This window comes from Nuphar pumila, chromosome 3 (assembly GCF_984573655.1).
Source record: "Nuphar pumila chromosome 3, dmNupPumi1.hap1.1, whole genome shotgun sequence".
Lineage (NCBI taxonomy): Eukaryota > Viridiplantae > Streptophyta > Magnoliopsida > Nymphaeales > Nymphaeaceae > Nuphar > Nuphar pumila.
The window spans coordinates 43,362,248-43,383,739 of NC_143251.1; the positions used below are offsets into that span (position 1 = coordinate 43,362,248).

A 21,492-nucleotide genomic window follows, 5' to 3' on the forward strand; every position below is an offset into this window, starting at 1 on the left:
CTCTTTCTTTCTTTCCCTTCTTTTTTTTTATTCTATAAAGTAAGAGAGAGGGGGTGACCCCCCCCCCGCCCCTCTTCTCCAGCCTTTTCTAAAAGGGCTGGAGAGTTTGAAAACAGGGCAACTCTCTCTAGTTTCCAAGTTTTTTTAAAACTTCCATGTTAACTTTTTTTTTTCTAAAACTGTCCAAGTCTTTTAGAACTCTTTCTAAAGCTTTCTTTAGCCTTCTAAGGCATGTATATTGACTCTTTTAAGAAGTCCTAAACAACCCTAAAATAAAATTTATAATTAATATAATTTAATTAATATAAACTAATTAATTAATTAAAATTATCTAAAAACTTCCAAAAATAGCCAAATTAACCCAGAAGACTTCTTAACCTTATTAAACCCCAAATTAAAGCTTTATATTGAATTTAAAACTGGAAAAATTGTGGGGCTTGAATTTGGATCCAGATTTGGATTCGGATAAAAAAACCCAAACTCATACCCAAAACAAAAATGGATCAAGATCTGGTTTAAATTCAGATTTAAGTAGGTCTTAAATAAGATCCAAATCCATAATAATTTGTATCATATACATTAAATCTAACCCGTCTAACTACGGATCTGTTTTGATAAGCTGCTAAATTTTTAGAAAAACACAATTTTCGGACCAACCGTAGCCTAAATTAAGAAAAATAAAATGTTGTTGCACTCATAATTCTGAGATGCATCCAACGATATATTACATGAATATCAAATTTCGAATTTCATTCGAAAATAACTTGAATTTTGCTCAAATTTAAATGTCAAAAATAAAATTCTTTCTCACACTTTGATTGGCTCGTTACGACCTTGTCGATGGGACTTGGGCCAAGCCCAGACTCAAAGACATCAGTTTAAAAATTGAGCCTCAAACAATTTTTCTCTCAGACTTAGCCAAATTTTTGAAAATCTCATAAAATGACATAGTACGAAAATACGCAATATTACAGTCATTGTGGCAAGGTCAACCCTCACACTCAAGCATTTCTAAGAAGGTATTCTAAAAGTTTTATTTGATAAAATGCATTTTAGAAAATATTTCTAAGGTTTTTAGTATTCTCCGATCTTTTTAAAATGAAATTGGTTTTATTATATTTTGACGGAAAAATAACATCCTCAATCATTACCAAAAGTAGAACTTTTAGCTTTTCAGTGAACCAAAAATGACAGGAACTAAAAGTTATGGCCTAAACACTGTTTTGTTTTTCGAAATAACTTGTTAAGAAAGTAGGACCCAATTTTAAGGCATTTTTAATAAACTAATGGTTGAATTTGGTTTCAATTTAGAAGGTCAATTGTATATGAGGAGGATGTTAGCTTTCAAATGCATAAAACCGCTTGTCACCATAGGTGTTTTTCCATAACATGGCAGAATGGGTTCATATTGATATGGGTTTTTCACCTGATCCAGTTCTATTTGAATCCATGTCAGTTAACTCAACCGACAATGATCTAACATGGATCAGGTCTGAATTGGATCAATCCTTACCTGACCTGGATCCAAATCCAAATAGATCGTCACCAATTCACTCAACTAGCGGCGATATGATTGGTTCTGGACCCAATTGGCCCAGACCCAGTGTGGGGTCATCCCTAGTTGAACCATTTGGCGATGACTGGTCATCACTAGTTAACTCAACTGGCAACAATCTCAATGGTCTGGATATGATCCGAACCGACCCATGGTGAGGCAATCGTCGCCAGTTTTCCTACCTGGTAATGATCGTCACAAGTTGGCTTAATTGGTGACAACCCCACAACTGTCACTCAAATCTCAAAATAGGATTCAGTTTTTTCAAATTTAAAAACCTTTTTTTTTATATATAAAACCTATATTTTTGGTTTTCAGTTTTTGAGATCCACGTAAATGCAAATTTATGATGGAACCTTGAGAAAGGAAGAAAGAGATTTATACAAGGGTAGTGAAACTTTAGGATAGGAAACAAAACAAGAAAAAGGTAATAAAAATAAAAGTATTAATTAGCATTGACCATGATGAAAGGAACAGAAAGAGAAAGCTCGGGATCCACATAAATACAATTAATAATTGAACCTTGCTAAAGTAAGAAAGAGATATACACAAGGTTAGGGATACGTGAAAGAAAGCCTTGCAAAGAAAAGAAAAAAAGTATTAATTAGCATTGACCTTGGTGAAAGGAACAGAAAGAGAAAGGTAGGGATCCACATGAATACAATTAATGACCGACCATTGAGAAACGAAGAAAGAGAAATTTACAAAGGTAGGGAGGAAAGAAACAAAACAAGAAAAAGAAAAAGGTTATAAAAAAAAGTATTAATTAGCATTGACGTGGATGAAAGTAAGAGAAAGAGAAAGGGGTAGGTGTAGGTGATTGGGCGGTACATTTAAGAAGGTAGAGTAGGAGGCATTCAAGAAGGATGTTAATGAGGGTAAGAATTGGTAAACAATAAACGAAACTGGTGGATAATCATTTAAATTTTAATATTTAAAAATAAATAAATAAAATTTATTGGCTACAAATAAGGGTTCAGTTACTTTGAAGTGGGAGCCCTTTCTAAAGATTGGGCTTATCAATATGGATTATTTTACAAGAGCAAGGTCGTGTTTGACTTGTCAAACAAGAGCGCATGCCAAGTCCTGATCTCGGTCAACTGGTAAACGAGTCGAGCCTGAACATGCCCTATTAGGTTCCTTCGGCTAATCTATCAGCCCTACCTACAAGGTAAACCCTGGGTGGGGCACAGCCCACCAGATGACCGCGGCGGACTGCACACCCAACAGGAGTTGAACCTAGGACGAAATGGGTCAGCACCTTCTTCCTAGGCCTGTTGTCACTCGAACAACCCGAACAGGTGTAAGTGGCCTTATTACCTGCATGTCCGGAGGGAAGATCAGGACATCGTGTATAGTATATACACTCTTGGTACCACCGAGGTGGTATCCCATGTGGTAAGCGGAGCTGAAGGCCTAGGTTCGAATCCCTCTGTCACAGGAAGCAGATCAAGTCATGCTGAACATGAGAGTTTTTGTTCACACTACAAGAAATCTGTGAATTAGCGACAACCCTACTCCATCGCTAATCCGTCGCTAAAGTGTTTAGTGACGGATTAGCATCGGAGTAACGACGGATAGCTTTCATCGCAAAATTATAGTCGCTAAGTAGCGACGGAAACTATCTGTCTCCTATTCTGTCGCTAATTTGCGACGACTTAGCGAACGACAAGTTTCATCGCAAAGCTGTCGTTACTATACGAAGATTTTTGTTTTGCGACGGATTAATATTCGTCGCTAATATAGCGACGAACTAAGATCTGTCGTAAAAACATTGACCAGCTAGTAAATAGCGATGAATTAAATTCGTCGCTAAATTGCATGGCGGTACCAAATAGCGACAAATATTTTCGTAGTTAATCTGTCGCAAAAAAGGGAAAAAAATGTTTAAAACGTAAATATCGAGAAAAATTTTCTCATAATACAATTTGTATTTCCTGTGAATAAAATACAATGTACACATCAAAACACATATAAAAGGAAACTAAAACAATTAATCGATCCACTATAAAATTCTTAAGTTCTAATTATTTACAATTGAACATTTAAATTTTTTAAACAAAAAGAAAGTACAACAAATGCAACATGAATCTAATCATCGCCAAGATTCTGTGCGTCATCTTCTTCATTGTCTTGATCTGCGCCTTTAGCTCCACTACGCTGATTAGCGCCAGAAACCTATAAGAGAAAAGAAAGGTTAGTATTGATAAATAAAATATACTGAAATAAATTATATGCAATGCACCTAAGTTAAGGCAATCAAAGTAACATGAAATCTAACGACATACAATACATAACATGAAACTTTCATACCTGAGATTCACCTGCAGACGAAGTTCCCCTGTTCTGAAAAAAAAAATACTCAACTCATTACAGACAATGTCAGAAATTGCTTCATGTAAGTAGTCACGCATTGTGTCTTTAACGAGCTGGCGTACACCATCCCAAGAATTAGACGGGTCAGTCGGATGCTTGGAGCTGATGCTGACGGGAGAACTCTATGAGCCGTGACTGGAGGAAGCATCGACTGGTGAGGTGTTCATATTACTCCCAAATCCGAACACACGACCCTTTTTGGGTTCACCTGTTGCACTCACCCATGTTGCAGGATCAAAAGGTGGATGCTGAGTCGAGTCATCGTCATATCGCTCTACCATATGTTGCTCATATGACTCCTGTAAAGTAATGATTATAGTATGAATTAATAATTAAGAATTACAATGTTTATGATAACTTGTATATTATAATGATTATTAATACAATAAATACATAGCATTGTCGTTCTCGCCTTCTCTGATACGAACTCTTCCATGGTCTTATGTTTATGTGTTTCAACAAACACATCCTTATATGACACAATGCCTCCTTTTTCTGCTTCCTGCGAAGTTAAATGATAAAAGAATTATTTAATAGGTTTGCAACAATACTTATAAAATTGACAATATATATTGATGAGTTACCATTTTCTTCAGGTGGCTCCTTAAAGTCCTAGATCCACCTGTGTGTAGATGGGCATCAGGCATTTTTGCTCAGTTTTGTGCAGCCTTCGCTGAGCAATTTCGAAATTCATGCCCCGCCCACTTGTCGCACATTGCATCCCAAACATCTGACCTGATAGTAGGAGGTTCATGGCTCTTCCATTGTAGTGGATCATTTATCCCACCAGATGTTTTTCTTGCTGCAGTCTTCATATTGTGCAGCATGTCTACAAATCGATTGGCAGCCACCTTCTGCCACACCTTTCTTTCATCATGTTCCTCCATCGTAGTCGCGAAGCGATTCGAAGCCTACAAATATTTTCAGAAAGTTAGTAGACATAACTATAACAAAAAATTAAATATGAAACATATTAACTATAAGAAACAATTGTATACTGTAAATGAGGACCACAATCTGTCCAACACCTCCTTCGGGTACTCTTTCCATTGAGCGTCTGGTTCTGGTAGATGTTGAAGTAGTGAATTTCTAATATCTCGTGTATTACTTCTTGTGGCTCAAATCTTGCACTGTACATGAATTGGTACACATTAACTATCAATATACAATATTTATAAGATAAGTAATAAGTGAAAATGAAATACTTACGGTCGATTATCGATATACACTATTTGAATGAGTCTTCTTGTGTCAGACTGAGAAGACCCTGCATCCTGCGTTGAGTCATGACTTGTATGAACAACTGGTGTATGTGGGTTATGTATAGGCGAAACATCATTTGTAGAAAAATGCATTAGAAATTCTCATAATATGCATTTAAACTAATCAAGTATACAATTAGTTAAATGATATACCTATTAAAGCAATCTGTGAAGATGAAGGTTGAGACTGACTAACACTGGATGAACGACCATTGTAGCCTCCATGAACTATATTCTAACAAATCAAAAATGTCATGCAATACATTCAAATAATTTAAAATCATTCACATCAAGTATTGCAATACATTAAAATCATTCAAACACGTTACAATACATTCAAATCATAACTCGATACGTATCGAAGATACATAATCAAAGAATAAAAAATAATTTTCCATAACATTCAAACATTGGAATACCTTCAAATCATTCACATCATTGCAATACATTCAAATCATTCACATCAAGTATTGCAATACATTAAAATCATTCAAACATATTACAATACATTCAAATCATAACTCGATACGTATCGAAGATACATAATCAAAGAATAAAAATTGATTTTGCATAACATTCAAACATTGAAATACCTTCAAATCATTCACATCATTGCAATACATTTCAATACATTCAAATCATTCACATCAAGTATTGCAATACATTCAAACACGTTACAATACATTCAATAGAGGTTTGTATTACAAGATTTTGCTCACTAGCTCGAGAATTCTTCCTCATCACTTGTTTGACTTTCATATTCTTCTTCTTCCTCCTCTTCTTTATCTTCTTCTTCTTCATTGTTTGTCCATCCACTTGGTATATCATTTGGATCACATTCTTCTATGAATAGAGTATCGACCAATGGAGATATGACATGCATATCATGCGCGACATCGTGACCATAAGAGAAGTCATAAATATCATCTGATTGATAGTAATCACTCTCTTCAGTTAACTTGTCTTCCTGTAACTGATCACACTCAGGGTATAGTTTGGACTTCACCTTGCAAACTGCCTACCATTCATTTTTATCTGACTTCTTTGTACTCAGATATGAAGTATAGTAAACTTGTTGAGCTTGCGAGACTAATATGAATGGTTCATATATTTCAAACCTTGATTTATGGTTCACCTCTACAATGCCTGAGGCTTTGTCAACTCTTGCTGCAGTTGGATTAAACCAATGACACTTAAATAAAATTATCCTATTATTTATGCCTAAGTAAGTCAACTTCATTATTTCCTCTATAACATCATAGTAATCATGTTCATTTTCACCGTAACTGCTACTCTTAACACACACACCACTATTCATCATTGATTTGTTTATACCGTAGTCTTTTGTATGGAATCAATAACCATTTACGATGTACACATTGTTACATTGCACAACTTTGGTCGAACCATTTTGTAAATCACATATTCCTTGATCTTTAACATCACCACGATGAACCTATAAACATAAACAATGAAGAAGACAATTTATGATCACAACCAATTAAGTAACTTAGTGTTGTTTATATGTAGACAATTTATGTCATCGTCCTTACCAACTCTTTCAATCACTGCATAAACTTAGTTTCACGTTCTTTTTGTACTTCTGCATCAGTGAGATGTAAACTTCTCTTCGCAATTTCAGATCAAATTGGTTGCAGTTAACAAATACTTATATTACCGAACCATGTATGAACATATAGAATATAAAAGGATTTAGATTTGTGTTGCGTCTACATGTACTTACTTGATGTATGGGTCGATCGTTGAACAATTAAAAAGAATATAGATTTGTGTTGCGTCTTGCTCTTAATCTGCCAAGAGTCTTGATCGGCAACTACCAAATGCATGCCCAAGTTGTTGAAATATCGACAGTCTGTCAGCTACAGTAAATTGTTCTCCATCATTGTTACGAGGTGGGCATGTGTAACATGTTGGAATATTAGCTTCAAAGTACATATATGAGAAATTTAAAATCTCTTCTAAAGTGTACGTCTCACAAATAGAGTCCTCTACTCTTGCTTTATTCTGAACCTTTTTTTGAGGTCAAACATGCATCTGTCAACAATATATATCTCAAATTTGAAATATTTGTCATTGAAGAGAAAAATATAAGAAAAAATATATCTTTCAAATGGGTACATCTACCGATATTACACAGGACCACCAACCCTTAGTTCATATGGCAAATGTATGATCAAATATTTCATAACATCGAAAAATGCTGATGAAAATATCTTCTCTAGCTGACAAATAGTAGTGACGACAGAATCCTCGAGATTCTTTACTTCAGATACTACAACTTTCGATGCTCACAATGTTCTAAAAAATCTACTCAACTCAGATAATACCTCCCATATAGGTTTGTCTAACATATCATGGAATGCTAGGGGTATCAATCGTTGCATAAAGATATGGCAATCATGGCTCTTCAACCCATATAACTGTCCATCGTCGATCTTCACAGCCTGAGCAATGTTAGAGACGTATCCATATGAAAATCTCAATTGTCTCAACCATTGACATACCTGCTTTATTTGATCAGGTCGAAGCATGTATCTTGCCTTTAGTTTCAGTACTTTGCCATTATACTTTTTGAGTTCCAATTCTGGTCTTTTACATATTACTTTTAAATCCATACAGGCCTTCAAATTATCCTTCATTTTTCCTTTAAAATTCATTACTGTATTGAACACATTATCAAACACATTTTTTTCCACATGCATCACATCCAAATTATGTCGTATCAATAAGGTCGACCAATATGGTAGTTCTCAAAATATAGATTTATTTGTCCAATTGTGATCCTTCCCAAATCCAAGGAAGGGCGTTGGACTACGGACATCTGTTAATATATCTGGAAAGTATCACAATCTTCTTAAAATCTCTATGCAAGACAATCGTATTGGTGGACCTTTCATTTCAGTTGTGTTTGCTTGAAACACATTCTTTTGTCTCCGAAACAAATGGTCGCTGGATAGAAATCGATGATGACACTCAAACCAGCACGACTTTCTTCCATGCACCAATCTAAATGATTTTGTATCCTTCATGCAGTACGGACATGCCAACCTCCTATGTGTGCTCCAACCAAATAACATATCATATGCAGGGAAGTCACTGATTGTCCATAGAACAATGGCCTTTATATTGAAATTTTATTTTTTTTGGGTATCGTACGTGATAACACCGTCATCCCATAGTACTTTTAGTTCATCAATCAATGACCTTAAATATACATCAAGATTTTGGCCATGTGAGGTCAGATCAGAGATCAATAGAGACAAGAAAAGATTTTAACGCTTCATACACAAGCTTGGTGAAAGGTTGTATGGAGTTACAAATACTGACTAACATGAGTATAGAGTTGATCTACCCTTAAATGGATTAAATCCATCTGTACATAGACCGAGTCTAACATTTCTCACTTTCATTGCGAAGTTTTGATGAGTACAATCAAAGTACTTTCAAGCTTTCACATCAATAGGATGCGTGATCTTGTCTTCATCATGTCAAACTTTATTTGCATGACATCTCATGTGTTTAGCTATCCTTGAAGACATACACAATTGTTGCAATCTAGGGGTGATAGGAAAGTAACAGAGCGACTTGTATGAAACTTCTTTTGATCTCGTGCTATCATTTCCTCTTGTCTTTGGCTTGAACCGATGATGCCCACATGACGGGCATGATATACTATTTTCCAGATCCTTGAAATGCAATATACAGTGATTTGGACAAGCATCTATTTTTTGATACCTCATACCTAGAGCGTTGACCATAACCTTCGCACGATAGAAATTTTGTGGCAATTTCTCATCTTTGGGCAACATACTCTTCACTGTCATGCACAAACAATCAAAATATGATTGACTTAAATTATATTCAGAGTTCAAATTTAGTAGTTGAAGAACTACAGACAAGATGATGTGACTCTCGCAATTATTCTAAAGTGGCTCATCAGCATCTGTGGCTCATCAACATCTCTAAGTAAATCATAAAATCTACTAGCTGCATCGTTTGGTGCTTCTTTCTCTACCCCAATTGTTACATCACGATGACACATAGCAGAACCCAGTTTTGTTCCTACGACATCAAATATCAAATCCATATATGGATTATCGTGCACCACATCCACCCGTGCATCAAAATTATTTCTAAATTCTTCACCATGAAAGGTTCAATTCTGATAATCACTCACAAAACCCTTCCCGTATAGGTGATGTCTAACATCATGAGGTTCTACAAATCGATTGTTCTTATAAATCTTGCAGGGACACCTAATCCGACCTGTGGGATCCACTGTACTGACACTTGTCATTGTAAATTCAATAAAACTTTCAACATCATCCATATATTCATGTGATACCTTATTGTCAACTATCCTACGGTACATCCATTCACGGTTTGCAGTTATTTTATCGTATGATGTTACGAATAATATCCTAACCAATTAAAAGATAATCATCAGAATGTTACGATAAAGAAAATATCAAATTTATCATGCAATATATAATGCATGCTATATATTTGATATATCACACACACACACACACACACACACACATACATATATATATATATATATATATAGAACACTTCTATTCACATACATTAAAATCATGCTCGCCATGATCTCCAAACTCTATCAAAACAGTCCTAAATATCAACAACTAAGTGAGTGTGTGAACAAAAAAGTGTTGCATCGAATAAATTAAATAACATATGATGCGCTTGCATCACTTACTCACCACAGGTATTTACCCGATTTGAATTGCTTTTCACCGAAAATCCTTTACAAGCACAATGCTCAAAGTTCTTTATATTTACTGAAAAACTGTAAAACATGTTGAAAATCACACCAGAAACTTAGTTGAATGCTAAAAAACGCAATAGGAAATCAAAACAAATTAAAACAAAACAAAACAAAAATTGAAACAAAAATAATACCTCTTAAAAAATGCCTTACGACCAAAACCTAAATCCTAACCCTGCACAAACCCTAACATTGACAAAACCCTAGCATGCACCCACCCAATGAGTCCCCTGCCGACCTTCTGAAAAAAAAAAAACAGAGAGGGGTAGGGGCTCAGCCCCAATTGACTTGCCAACAAGAAGAACGGGAGGTGGCAAGGGCTCGGGCCCTGCCGGCCCATAAAAGCCCAATCGACAGGGGCTTGGCCTCTGTCGGCCTGCATGAAAACACAAAGGCAGAGGGGGAAAAAGGCCCTCCACCTGCCGAAAAACAAAGAGGCAGGGGCAGAGCCCCCTCTGCCTATCAAAAAATCACATAGGCACCTCCCTGTCTGTCGAAAAACCCGAGCGGCAGGGGCTGAGGTCCCTGCCAGATGGTAGGAGGCAGGGCCTCGCCCTGTCTGCTAGAAAGACACGAGCGATAGGAGCCTCGACCCTTGCTTGACGGGAGGAGGCAAAGGCCCTCGTCTGTAGAAAAACAAAGAGGCAGGAGGGTAGAGCCCCCCCCCCCCGCTCCTACCTGTCAAAAACACACAAAGGCACGGGGGGCTTCGCCCCTTGCCTGTCAAAAAACCAGGGCGGTAGGGGCCGAGGCCCCTGCCAGACGTTAGGAGGCAGGGCCTCGCCCTGTCTGCCGGAAAGCCCGAACGACAGAGTTGAAGCCCCCCGCCAGACGGGAAGAGGCAGGGCCTCGCCCTACCTGTTGGAAAGACATGAGCGGCAGGGGCCGAGACCTCTGCCTGACGAGAGGAGGCAAAGGCCCCCGTCTGTCGGAAAGCCTGAACGACAAGGCAGAGGCCCTTGCCGAACTGGAGGAGCGAAGAGGAAGAAGACAAATAGAGAGCGAGGGGGTCTCCACCTGAGGGGTCACCGGACAAGGGATGCCGGTGGCGGTCGGGAAATATAGCAGAGAGAGAGAGAGAGAGAGGGCCGGGGGCAACGGGAGGTGGGCCGGGGCGACGGGTGGAGGGTCGGGGAAACGCGGCGTAGACAAAACAAAAAAGAAAAAGAAAGGGAAAAAATTAAGGATTTATGAAAAAATTAACGACGGCTAAATTTTGTTGCTACGTCGTCACTAATGGGCGATGACTTAGCGACGAAATAGTTTTGCCGCTAATCCGTCGCTAAGTTGCAACGAATATGGCGACAGAATAAAATTCATCGCTAATCCGTCGCTACTTTGCGATGGATTATTGACAGAATACTTTCCGTCGCTAAAATCGTAAATAACCGATATTTTAGCGATGAATATCTTTCTCTCGCTAATCCATCGACACTTTGCGACATATTTTTTCTGTTGCAAATGGCTGTTGCTAATTAAGGTTTTTCTTGTAGTATCATGCCGACATCGTGGCCATCCGATTTGCATTTGAAAAAACTCAAAAGTCAACAAAACCATGTGGCATTCGTCCAAAATGCAAACAGACGGCGGCATGAGCAAAAACGTTCATGTTCAGCATGACCTGATTTGCTTCCTCTGTCACATGGGGCTTAAGAGATATCGGGTAAGGGTCTGCTTAACCCTTAAAAAAGAACAACTCTTGGGTCTTCACCACACCTCACATGACGAAGATGTGTGTTCTATTCTTTTTTTTTTTGAATAAAAGAAAGAATTTTAGTAAGTATATATCAGCATATGAGGAAGAGGTTTCGTCAAGAAAACAAAGTATTTACATCTGGACATCAACTAATGAAGCTACATGTAAAAGAAAGGACCCAATATACGAGACCCAATCCAAGATAAATCCTTGTTCGACCAAGCTGCTGTAGAGTGAAAAAATATCTGATTGAACAGCGAATAACACCCTACTGATGTCATGTTTTTTGCCATTGAATAGCTAGCCTGCAGTTACCTGCCACTAGGCCAGTATGAGTCAGCCCTTCCAGACCCACCACCATTTCTTACAGAATTTCACAAATGGAGGTGTGAGCCCTACTCTCATAACCATTGTTCGGTGGTACACAATATGACCATCTGCACCGTGCCTCTATTTAAGGACCTTCTTTCTTGTTGCCATGCATGGTCATCTGATCCCTCCTACAAGCTCTCTCTCTCTCTCACACAAATCCCAACGTCGTAAGAATGTGGGTACTTGCTTCGTGCTTGGTAGCGTTGTTTGTTATAGGAATCACCTATGGTATTCACAAATGGAAGAACCCCAAACATTGTGGGAAACTACCACCTGGCTCAATGGGACTACCCTTCATAGGTGAAACCCTCCAGTTCTTCTCTCCAAGCGCTTCTTCTGACGTTCTTTCTTTCGTTAAGGAAAGAACTGATAGGTAAGCTCCTCACCAATTTTGCTGTCCTCGGCGATGAATTGTACAAATCACAGAGGAATCGCGATCCGCACCCGCAGATTTCTTTGAGAAATCTGTGGATCGTGAAAATTGCGAGGAAAAGCAAAATAACTAATCGCGGCTCATAGGTATGACAGTTGTTCAGAAAGCGAGCGAGAGAGAGAGAGAGAGACTTGAACGGTGTCTATACAGGAAACCGATCCCATCATTTGAAATAGGTTTCATACATTCAATCCTACTCATCCAGCAGAACCATCTAGCCATTGGATGGTTAGGATTGAATGTATGATGAAACCCATCCTATTTCAAATGATGAGATCCGCGTTCGTCTATGGTTCCAATATAAAATGTTAAAAAAGATCAAAACGTCGCCTAGCTACTAAACGCAGAGAGAGAGAGAGAGAGTCTCATTATTAGAAAGAATCTTATGTTTTACCAATAAAGAATAAAAGGTATGGAGCATTTAAAATTCATAGACATGTGCATAAGTGAGATCTAATATCATATTAAAATTAACATAATTCAAATCCATTTTTTTTTAGATAAGCAAAAATGTATCATAAATTTACCGATGAAGTGGAGTTCGGCTAATATGCTTCTCACAACCATATGGACTGTTGTCACTTTCATACTGATTAGAAATTTGAAATTTGGACACAGATATGGACCGATATTTAAGACCAACTTGGCGGGCAGGCCAATAATCGTCTCAATGGACATAGAGTTCAACAATTTCATCTTCCAGCAGGAAGGCCGGTCTTTTCAGTTAGCATACCCGGACTCATTCAAGGAGATCCTTGGTAAAGAGGGCCTTGGTGAACAGCATGGTTTAATTTTCAAGTATCTCAAGAGCCTCATTATGAGTCTCTTTGGACCTGAAAATCTCAGACAATCTCTGCTTCCTGAAATAGAACAGGCTATTTCTGATAGTCTCCTCTCATGGCTCACACTCCCCACTCTAGACCTCAAAGAAGCAACTGAAACTGTAAATTCTATTAACAACCCAGTACACTTTCCACTTTGGTTCATCTAAAACAAGTTCTCTAACGAAAAGAGACTTTTCTTTTTCTTTTTTCCCTATTTTACATTCACCTTTTGACAGATGATATTCAATCTGAGTGCGAAAAAGTTGATAAGTTATGAACCCTCAAAGGCTGCAGAAGATCTGAAAAAGTACTATGATGATTTCACAGATGGCTTGTTCTCTTTTCCTTTCAATATTCCTGGTACTCCTTACTACAGATGCTTACAGGTATACCACCAAGTCTTGAGGATGCTATAAGAGTTTGATTGAATTGGTTGCGTAACTATTAGGTTGAAACATGGCTTTCAGATTAGATGGTTCTCTTTTTGGAGTATCAGGCAGATTAGTTGTCTCTAAATAGAAGTTTCTCTTTCTTCTCTCCTTTTACCCAATATTGCAAAACAGTAGAATATTTTGAAAGTTTTAATTTTTCATGACCCATGTTTTCAAGAAAAGACAAATAGAGACCTAAATACCACTGCATGGGGTTATTATAATTTAATCATGCATTACCAATAGAAAATTTACTATACTGCTTTTGTATTCGAGCAAGTTGGTAAAACCATCTTTTCCAAAAGCAAGGTTGGGTCATTAAAAACAAAAGCAAGGTTGGGATATTACAGTATATGAGCATGTTAATGGTGAAATCAACAAATAAATTACACTGAAAAGATCAATTCATCACATATTTGCATGGTGCCTTCAACTTTTTTATTTATAAAATTAACCACCAATGTTTAATTTTATTTCTGCCATACAGATGTGCCCGGTCCTAAAATAAATCATTGCCCATGGTTCAGTCAAATGAAATAAAAATCTTCCTGATTCAACTATCAAAACAAAAATACGTATTATGAGTTATTTGTTAATTAAACTGAAGAAAAAAAACAAATTTGACTTCAAGTGGGTATTCGAAATGCATTAGCAAAGGATAGAGGATTGAACGTAACAACTGAAAAACTGGCTAGCCTATATATTGCAGAGGAGCTAGTAACAAGTTAAAAGACTGTTTTTGCAGTTTTACTTGCATCTACCTGTTCCGTTATTCTAACTAATGTGGCTAGCTCGCCTGAATATTGATCTATTTCTTTTCGAAAACATGGGGACGGTTTTGTAATATAGGGCAAAATATGGTTTTATGTTTGAATTTTTTTTCTTTTTTCATTAACTCGTCTCTTGATGATCTTAATGTGAAGTAGGATATGAGTTACAATTCCTACTTTTTAAAGAGATTGGTTTTATGACATCAGACCTTCATTTCTTGGATAGGGTCGAAAGAAGGTGAGAAAGATTTTGAAGAGTATGCTGGAAGAGAGACTTGCTCAGCCAAGGGAAGAGCAGCAAGATTTCTTTGACCTCATTGTGAAAGAATTGAACAAGGAAGGATCAATGTTGACACAGAACATTGCCTTGGATCTCCTCTTTGTCCTACTCTTTGCCAACTTTGAGACCACATCACAGAGTATAGCTTTCTGCATTAAGCTTTTAACAGACCACCCCAAGGTGGTGGAGGAACTAACAGTAAGTTGAAGAAGCTTCTCCTGTTGGTTCAGTATTGTGGTTCACTAATGTCCTGATATTTTTCACCATGATCAGAGGGAACATGAAGAAATTCTCAGTAGAAGGAAAGCTCAAAACTCAGGGATTTCTTGGGAAGAATACAAATCCATGACCTACACTTCTCAGGTAAGCTAGGCAATAGAAACTATTCTACACGTTACCTTTTATTTCTAATTGTCAAGCATCTAGAGCTATCTCACAGGGACACGCTATATCAGGTACCCTGTGTCAATCAGACACCCCAAGACACATGGGCACAATCACATGAAAATTATAACAGGCTCAAACTTAGTAATTTTTATTATTTATTGATAATTTTTTTTATTTATTTATAACCCAAAGAAACATCGCACTGGGCATGAAAACCTGGCCACGCTAGCTTAGCCTGCCATTCCAACTATCGTGGTACCAATGGCATAAAAAACTCTGAAGCTGTGACCCCCTGTCCTCCAAGGCATATACTTTGCGCAAAGGGGAGACGCCCACGATGGAACCTTCACCTCCCGGCTAGCAGCCAAGTCCCCACCCCACTAAGCCAACCACCCCTTGGGGCTTATTTTTATTAATAATGTTGGTTATTAAGGTTGTTGATGACAAATATATTTTTATACATTAAAATGCCAACAATATAATTTTAACATTAATTAAAAGATCCGATCCATCTGACAGAGTATTTTTTGGGCAAGTTTCCCTTGCCAGGGTGGGCACGTGCCCACCCTGACCACAATATTCCCCCCAATAGGGGGTTAAAGTCAGGGTGGGCAGTGCCCACCTAACCCAGTGAATGTCGGGTCAGAGCTCACCCAATGAGAGATCCGGTCAGGGTGGACACCACCCGACCTGACTTTTTTTTGTACCAGAATAATGAGTGTTTTTCATGTCAGGATAGCCATGTTAAATCTAGATTCATATTTCACTTTGTCATCTCAGATCTAATAATAAGTCCAGACTCAAATATGTTGCACAATGTTCAGATCTGGACTAAGGCATAACATGGTTATCTTGTTAAAAGAACTTCATTCCGGATACTGACATGATTAGTAGCATGAACTTTGAATCTAAGGTCAAGTCCAAGTCCAAAACCTGAACCAAGACTGTCATTTAGTTGGAGCAGGTTGTAAAGAGGTCACACCTATTTATTTCATAGGTTCAACCCACGTAAAAGCTCACTGATCTGGTCTCATTATCAAGATCTGACCAAAATATATATGCTTGACCAATTTACAGACTGACTTGATCGCAGTAAACTAGATCCAGAATGGTGCAGATCTAACTAAAAGCATTCATGGATGAGTTGGATCAAGGGTTTGGACCATGACTCTACTAACATATGCTTGATATGCATCGAACCCATTGGATCTAGTTCAGATCTATTCACTTGGTCTCGAAGCAACCTTAACCTGATCTTAATATGTGACCAATAATGACAATTCCGTTTCATTGCTAAGTGGGAGGTAGGTAGCATGAAATGTAGACCTTCTACAGGGAGTGACATTTTTATTAAATTTGGAAAAGTGAGGTACATTTAATTTGGTTTTTTAGAATTCAAATTGAGGAAATTAGCATATATATCCATGATGTTTGTTACGATTTAGGGTTTTGATTTAATTTTTTTATAATGACATAAATGTTTACTTATAATTTTAAGGGTTTTTCGTATTTTTTCAGGCAGGAATTCATGAATAATGAATGCTAGATTTTTAGTAGAATATTAGGGGTTTTGTTTTTTTATCAATTAACATAAGTGCAAATTTATGATGTTTATAGTAATTAGGGTTTTGGTTTGATTTTTATAAATTGTCATAAACATTTAATTATGCTTTCAGGGTTTTTATGCATTTTTCTTTTTCAATTAGCATAGATGAGACTTTCATGATTTTTATCAATTGCTAATTTTTAATGAATTAGCAATGAATCAATTATAAATTATTTTCTGAATACAGAAAATCAATGTTGTCAATCGTAAAAGGTATACTTTAGATAATTATTTATTTTTTATATATTATTAGCATAATTTTTTAAATAATGATTACTTTTTTTACTGTATATTTGTGCCCACCCTAGTTTAGATTCTTGGCTCCACAGCTGCTTGACCGCCAAAATATTGCAGGTAATAAAGGAAGTGCTTAGGTTGGCCAACATTGCACCCATTATATTCAGAAAATCATTGGCTGATACCAACATAAAAGGTAATATATGTCAGCTATGTTTCTCAGCAAGATAGGCCAGTCTTTACTTTTTATTGGCTTCATGAGAAGGGTTTGTTGCAGGATATACAATTCCCAAAGGATGGATGGTTGCAGTGTGCACTCTTGCAGTACATATGAATCCTGATTACTTTCCTGATCCTCTTTCCTTTAAACCATCCAGATGGGAGGTAAAGTTGCAAACACAAATGGTTCACATTGCGCCTACACAAACTAAAATTACAAAACATTACAAACGGATTATGTTGGCTGTTAACAAAATGCAGGGAATGAATTTAGATGTTGTGGGGAAGAACTTCATGGCTTTTGGTGGGGGCTCAAGATCCTGCGTTGGCGCTGAATTCACCAAGGTGTTGTTGACAGTCTTCCTTCACCACTTGGTCACCAAATATAGGTATGATTCTGGTATATTTGTAAGAAATGTTCTTCAAGTCATAAGAATTGAAATAGCTTTTATTGTTGCTTCAACAATTCCAATATCTATAATCATGTTTGGCATGTCCCTAAAAAGTGGGAATCATGGCTCAAGATGAGTGCTAGAATGCTTTAACACATGCAAGTAAGATCGAAAGATCATACCAATGGGGCCCTGCTTGTCTGGCAGGAGCAGTCAGTGCACATCACCTTGTGTTGGGTTGTCGCAAGTTCGAACCCCAAAATTGTATGCTTGTATAACTGGTAGAGGTCTGCCTATCCCCAGTTTTCTCGATCAAAAAAAAAAAAAGATCAGAAGATCATCAAGGCCAAAAATGTTCTTCAAGAAGAGTCTTCATTCTCTTTAAGGAAATAGAGTGGATTGGGCCATGATTTCATCCAAGTAGGGCTGTCAACAGGTCAGGTTTGTACTAAGTTCCAAATTCTTGGGTATGAGCATAAAAAGTTCTGACCCAAATAATATTCGAGTTGACTCAACCCCGACCCAAGCAATATGCAGCCGGATTTGGGTTATGATATTTACCAGGTACCCTACCCAACCCAGCTTTCTTGTTGGGTACTAGACCCAACCTGAGTTTTTTATGTGTATTTTAAAAAAAGATTAACATATTAATTTATACGGCTCCTGGCTTGGGATTTCATTTTTATGACCCAACAAAACCTGAACCCCAACCCAACAATTGGGCTGGTTCATCTACAACCTGATGGGTCGGGTACCCGACCCATTGACAGCATTACATCCAGCAAGGGGTTTGCAAGCATCTGGCCTGTTCCAGCGCAAGTGGGAACTAGTTGTATGTGGGGATATATGATTTAGGTCAGATGCACAACTGAATCCAATTCCATTTAGTCAGATTCCACCAAGTAAACATCATCCAACTAGTAATGAGTAAATATCCCTACCCTAACCTTATTGCCCAATGTTAGAGACATAGAGAGGCACTGAGGTACAGAGAAATGTGTAGGTGCTAAATAGCTTTTTCTAGTTTTCTCATTTTTATTTTTAAATTCTGACCTTACAGATGTGATCTATGTACTTGATTTTATAGGGATCAGCTCTTTTAAGTGTTCCATTATGACACATGAGTGAGTTTATATAAGGTTTAAAAAATCAACGGTTTAAAATATTTGTAAATTTTTAAGGCTTTAAATATCATTTTTTTCATCAGAAACACATGATCCGGGTGTAGTTTCCTTGTAAATCGATCATGTCCAACACATTTATGGGGTCAGAACTGCAAAAAAACACGGCAAGAGCAGAAAACCCCATTTTGCACGTATCATTTATTAGCATATTTCATTTAACACCTACCCATTACTCCCGGAGGACATAAGGCAGTTTATTTGTTTGTTTTCCTTTGGGTGAAAAACGAAAATAAGAAATGTACTCTTCACCTTCAAAGCACAAGACGCAATGAAGCATATGCTTTTGTAGAAAAAGCGCATGCTATGTTTATATTGTGCTTTGGAGCGGTTTAGGGATTGTTTTTGGAGCGAACGGTAAACGCACACTTTTAACAAAACTGTAAAGATGCATCCCAGTCGTTGGATCTCGAAAGATCCAATGACTGTTGAAAGGTGCTTAAGGAGCACGGTATATATATATATATATATATATATATATATATATATATATATATATATATATATATATAAAGAGAGAGAGAGAGAAAGAGAAATTCAACATTACCACTCATGAAGATCAACAAAATGTTGAACCCATGAACTGAACAACAGCAAAAGCCAAAACAAATAAAAGAAAGCAGAAGAAAGCCTCAGCAGGAGAGAGAAAGAAGGTAGTGGTTGCTAACCACTTTTTTTAGCTAATTGCTAGTTAACCCATTTTATCAAAGAGATTTTTTATGTTTTCTTAAATCTGTCCATACATGATCAATTTAGAAGCGATATTTGAATCATGTTTTTTCATAAAAAATAGGATTTTTAACTCGAATATTTATGAAAAATCTTAGACGATTGATTTTTAGACCTTATAAAAACCTACTTGTGTATCGGAATTGGATGACCCAAGAGACGGTTCCCATAAATCAATCTTGTAGAACATGAAAAAAAACCTTTGAAAGCCCGGTTAGTTGGGCAATTAGCTATAAAAGTGGTTAGCAGCTACCACCTTTCTTATAAGTAAGTAGGTTTTTTATAAAGTTTTAAAATCGATGGCCTAAGATTTTCATAAATATTCAAAGCTTAAAAAAACATGTTTTTATTAAAAAACACTATCCAAGTGTTGTTTTCTAGTAAATCGAACATGTTTAGATTTAAGAAAAACATGAAAAAAACCCTTCAAAAGTTCGGTTAGCAAGGTGGTTAACTAGAAAAGTGGTTAGCAGCTACCACCCACATAATGTTTATTACAAACATTTTGTAAGTCGATCTCCATGGCATGCACATGCCGTTTTAATCCAATCTAACCTCATGGATGGAACAAGCTTTTAGATAATGTTTTTCTTACAAAAAACATACGATTCTATGACTCAAAAATTATGTACATGGTAGGCTGCTGATTTTTTAAGCCTTATAAAGACATGCCTATGTGTCATAATTGGACTATCTATGTAAGGTTAATTCATGAAAAACAATCAAAAAATAAAATGAATAAAAAAATGAGGGATTTATACCTATAAATGTCAATAGCAAATATGGTTATATATATATATATATATATATATATATATATATATATATATATATATATATATATATATATATTCTAAGCTGAACATGTACTAAGACAAACTCGACCCGTTGTCAGCTAGTCAATCTGCATCCAAATCAAATTCCATTATACTACTTATCTAGTATTTGTTAAACAAACCAAACGTAAACCCATGGATGGCATCCACATAAATGTGTTTTTTTTTTCTATAAAAATAAAATGTGCTTTCTTTATTCATTGTGACCAGGTGGAAGAAGATAAGAGGAGGGGAGATAATACGGAAGCCCGGTTTAGCGTTCCCCAATGGCCTTCACATTCAGCTCTTCCAAAGGAAATAATTGTGGCACTCGTGTGATACCAACAAGAATAATATCTATGTTTTGATCTAGCACAAGATTAATAATATGCAGCACTTTTAATTGGTCAGGCTATTTGTTTCAGCAATTAGTGTTGGAAGTGTAAACCCATTTTGGGTTGTGAGTCAAAGTCTTTTTCATGTAATTATAAGGTGTCGTTGGTAGTTTTGTCAATGTATGGTGTGTAAAAAATTCATAGACAACGATCATGATGTAACATGAGCAACATGGGTATGAAAAAATCATTAATGCCTGCTCATTCACATAATTAGTAATTCTCAAGTCTTGTAATGGGTCATGCAGTAGGACATGTCTAAGTGTAGAGTCATTGAGATGGCATATGAGGGGAAAGTTATAGTTAGAGTTGTGACTGATGAAGGAGAGGCCAAAATTTGTCATTTATGCATTAGAAGTGTAGAAAGGGCTCCCAACTCTCTATATATATATATAGTGTTCTGAGGAATTATAAAAAGTATTATCTAATAAATCGATATATTTTTAGTGTTTATCTCTCTTGAACTTTCTTTGTGTGAGCATGACAGCCCCTCTAATTTTCCATTTAGTTTTTGGGAGATTAAAATCCTACTCTTAGTTAAAGGTAGTATGGCTCTAATGTTCTGCTATATATCGAGTGATAAAAGCTGATGTAAATAGCTTCAGTTTTAATTTTATTGCCATATTTAAGGTTTCTTAAGCTCACATTTTAGTTTTGGCTAATCTATAGGCCATGCTATACTAAATCTTTCTCTACAATTTAGTAAATTATTGAAAATT

At 36.8% G+C, this 21,492-nt stretch overlaps 1 protein-coding gene across 1 annotated transcript; it reads left to right on the forward strand.

Moving 5' to 3' along the window:
• Positions 1 to 12,178: 12,178 nt before the first annotated feature.
• LOC149842733 (cytochrome P450 87A3-like) lies at positions 12,179 to 21,224 on the forward strand. Its single transcript, XM_089999390.1, has 9 exons — positions 12,179 to 12,447; positions 13,126 to 13,450; positions 13,568 to 13,717; positions 14,759 to 15,010; positions 15,086 to 15,175; positions 17,160 to 17,238; positions 17,320 to 17,426; positions 17,523 to 17,650; positions 20,610 to 21,224. Exons 1-9 carry the CDS (start codon positions 12,248 to 12,250, stop codon positions 20,698 to 20,700), a joined length of 1,422 nt encoding a protein of 473 aa, XP_089855516.1. The 5' UTR covers positions 12,179 to 12,247; the 3' UTR covers positions 20,701 to 21,224.
• The last annotated feature ends 268 nt before the right edge of the window (positions 21,225 to 21,492 follow it).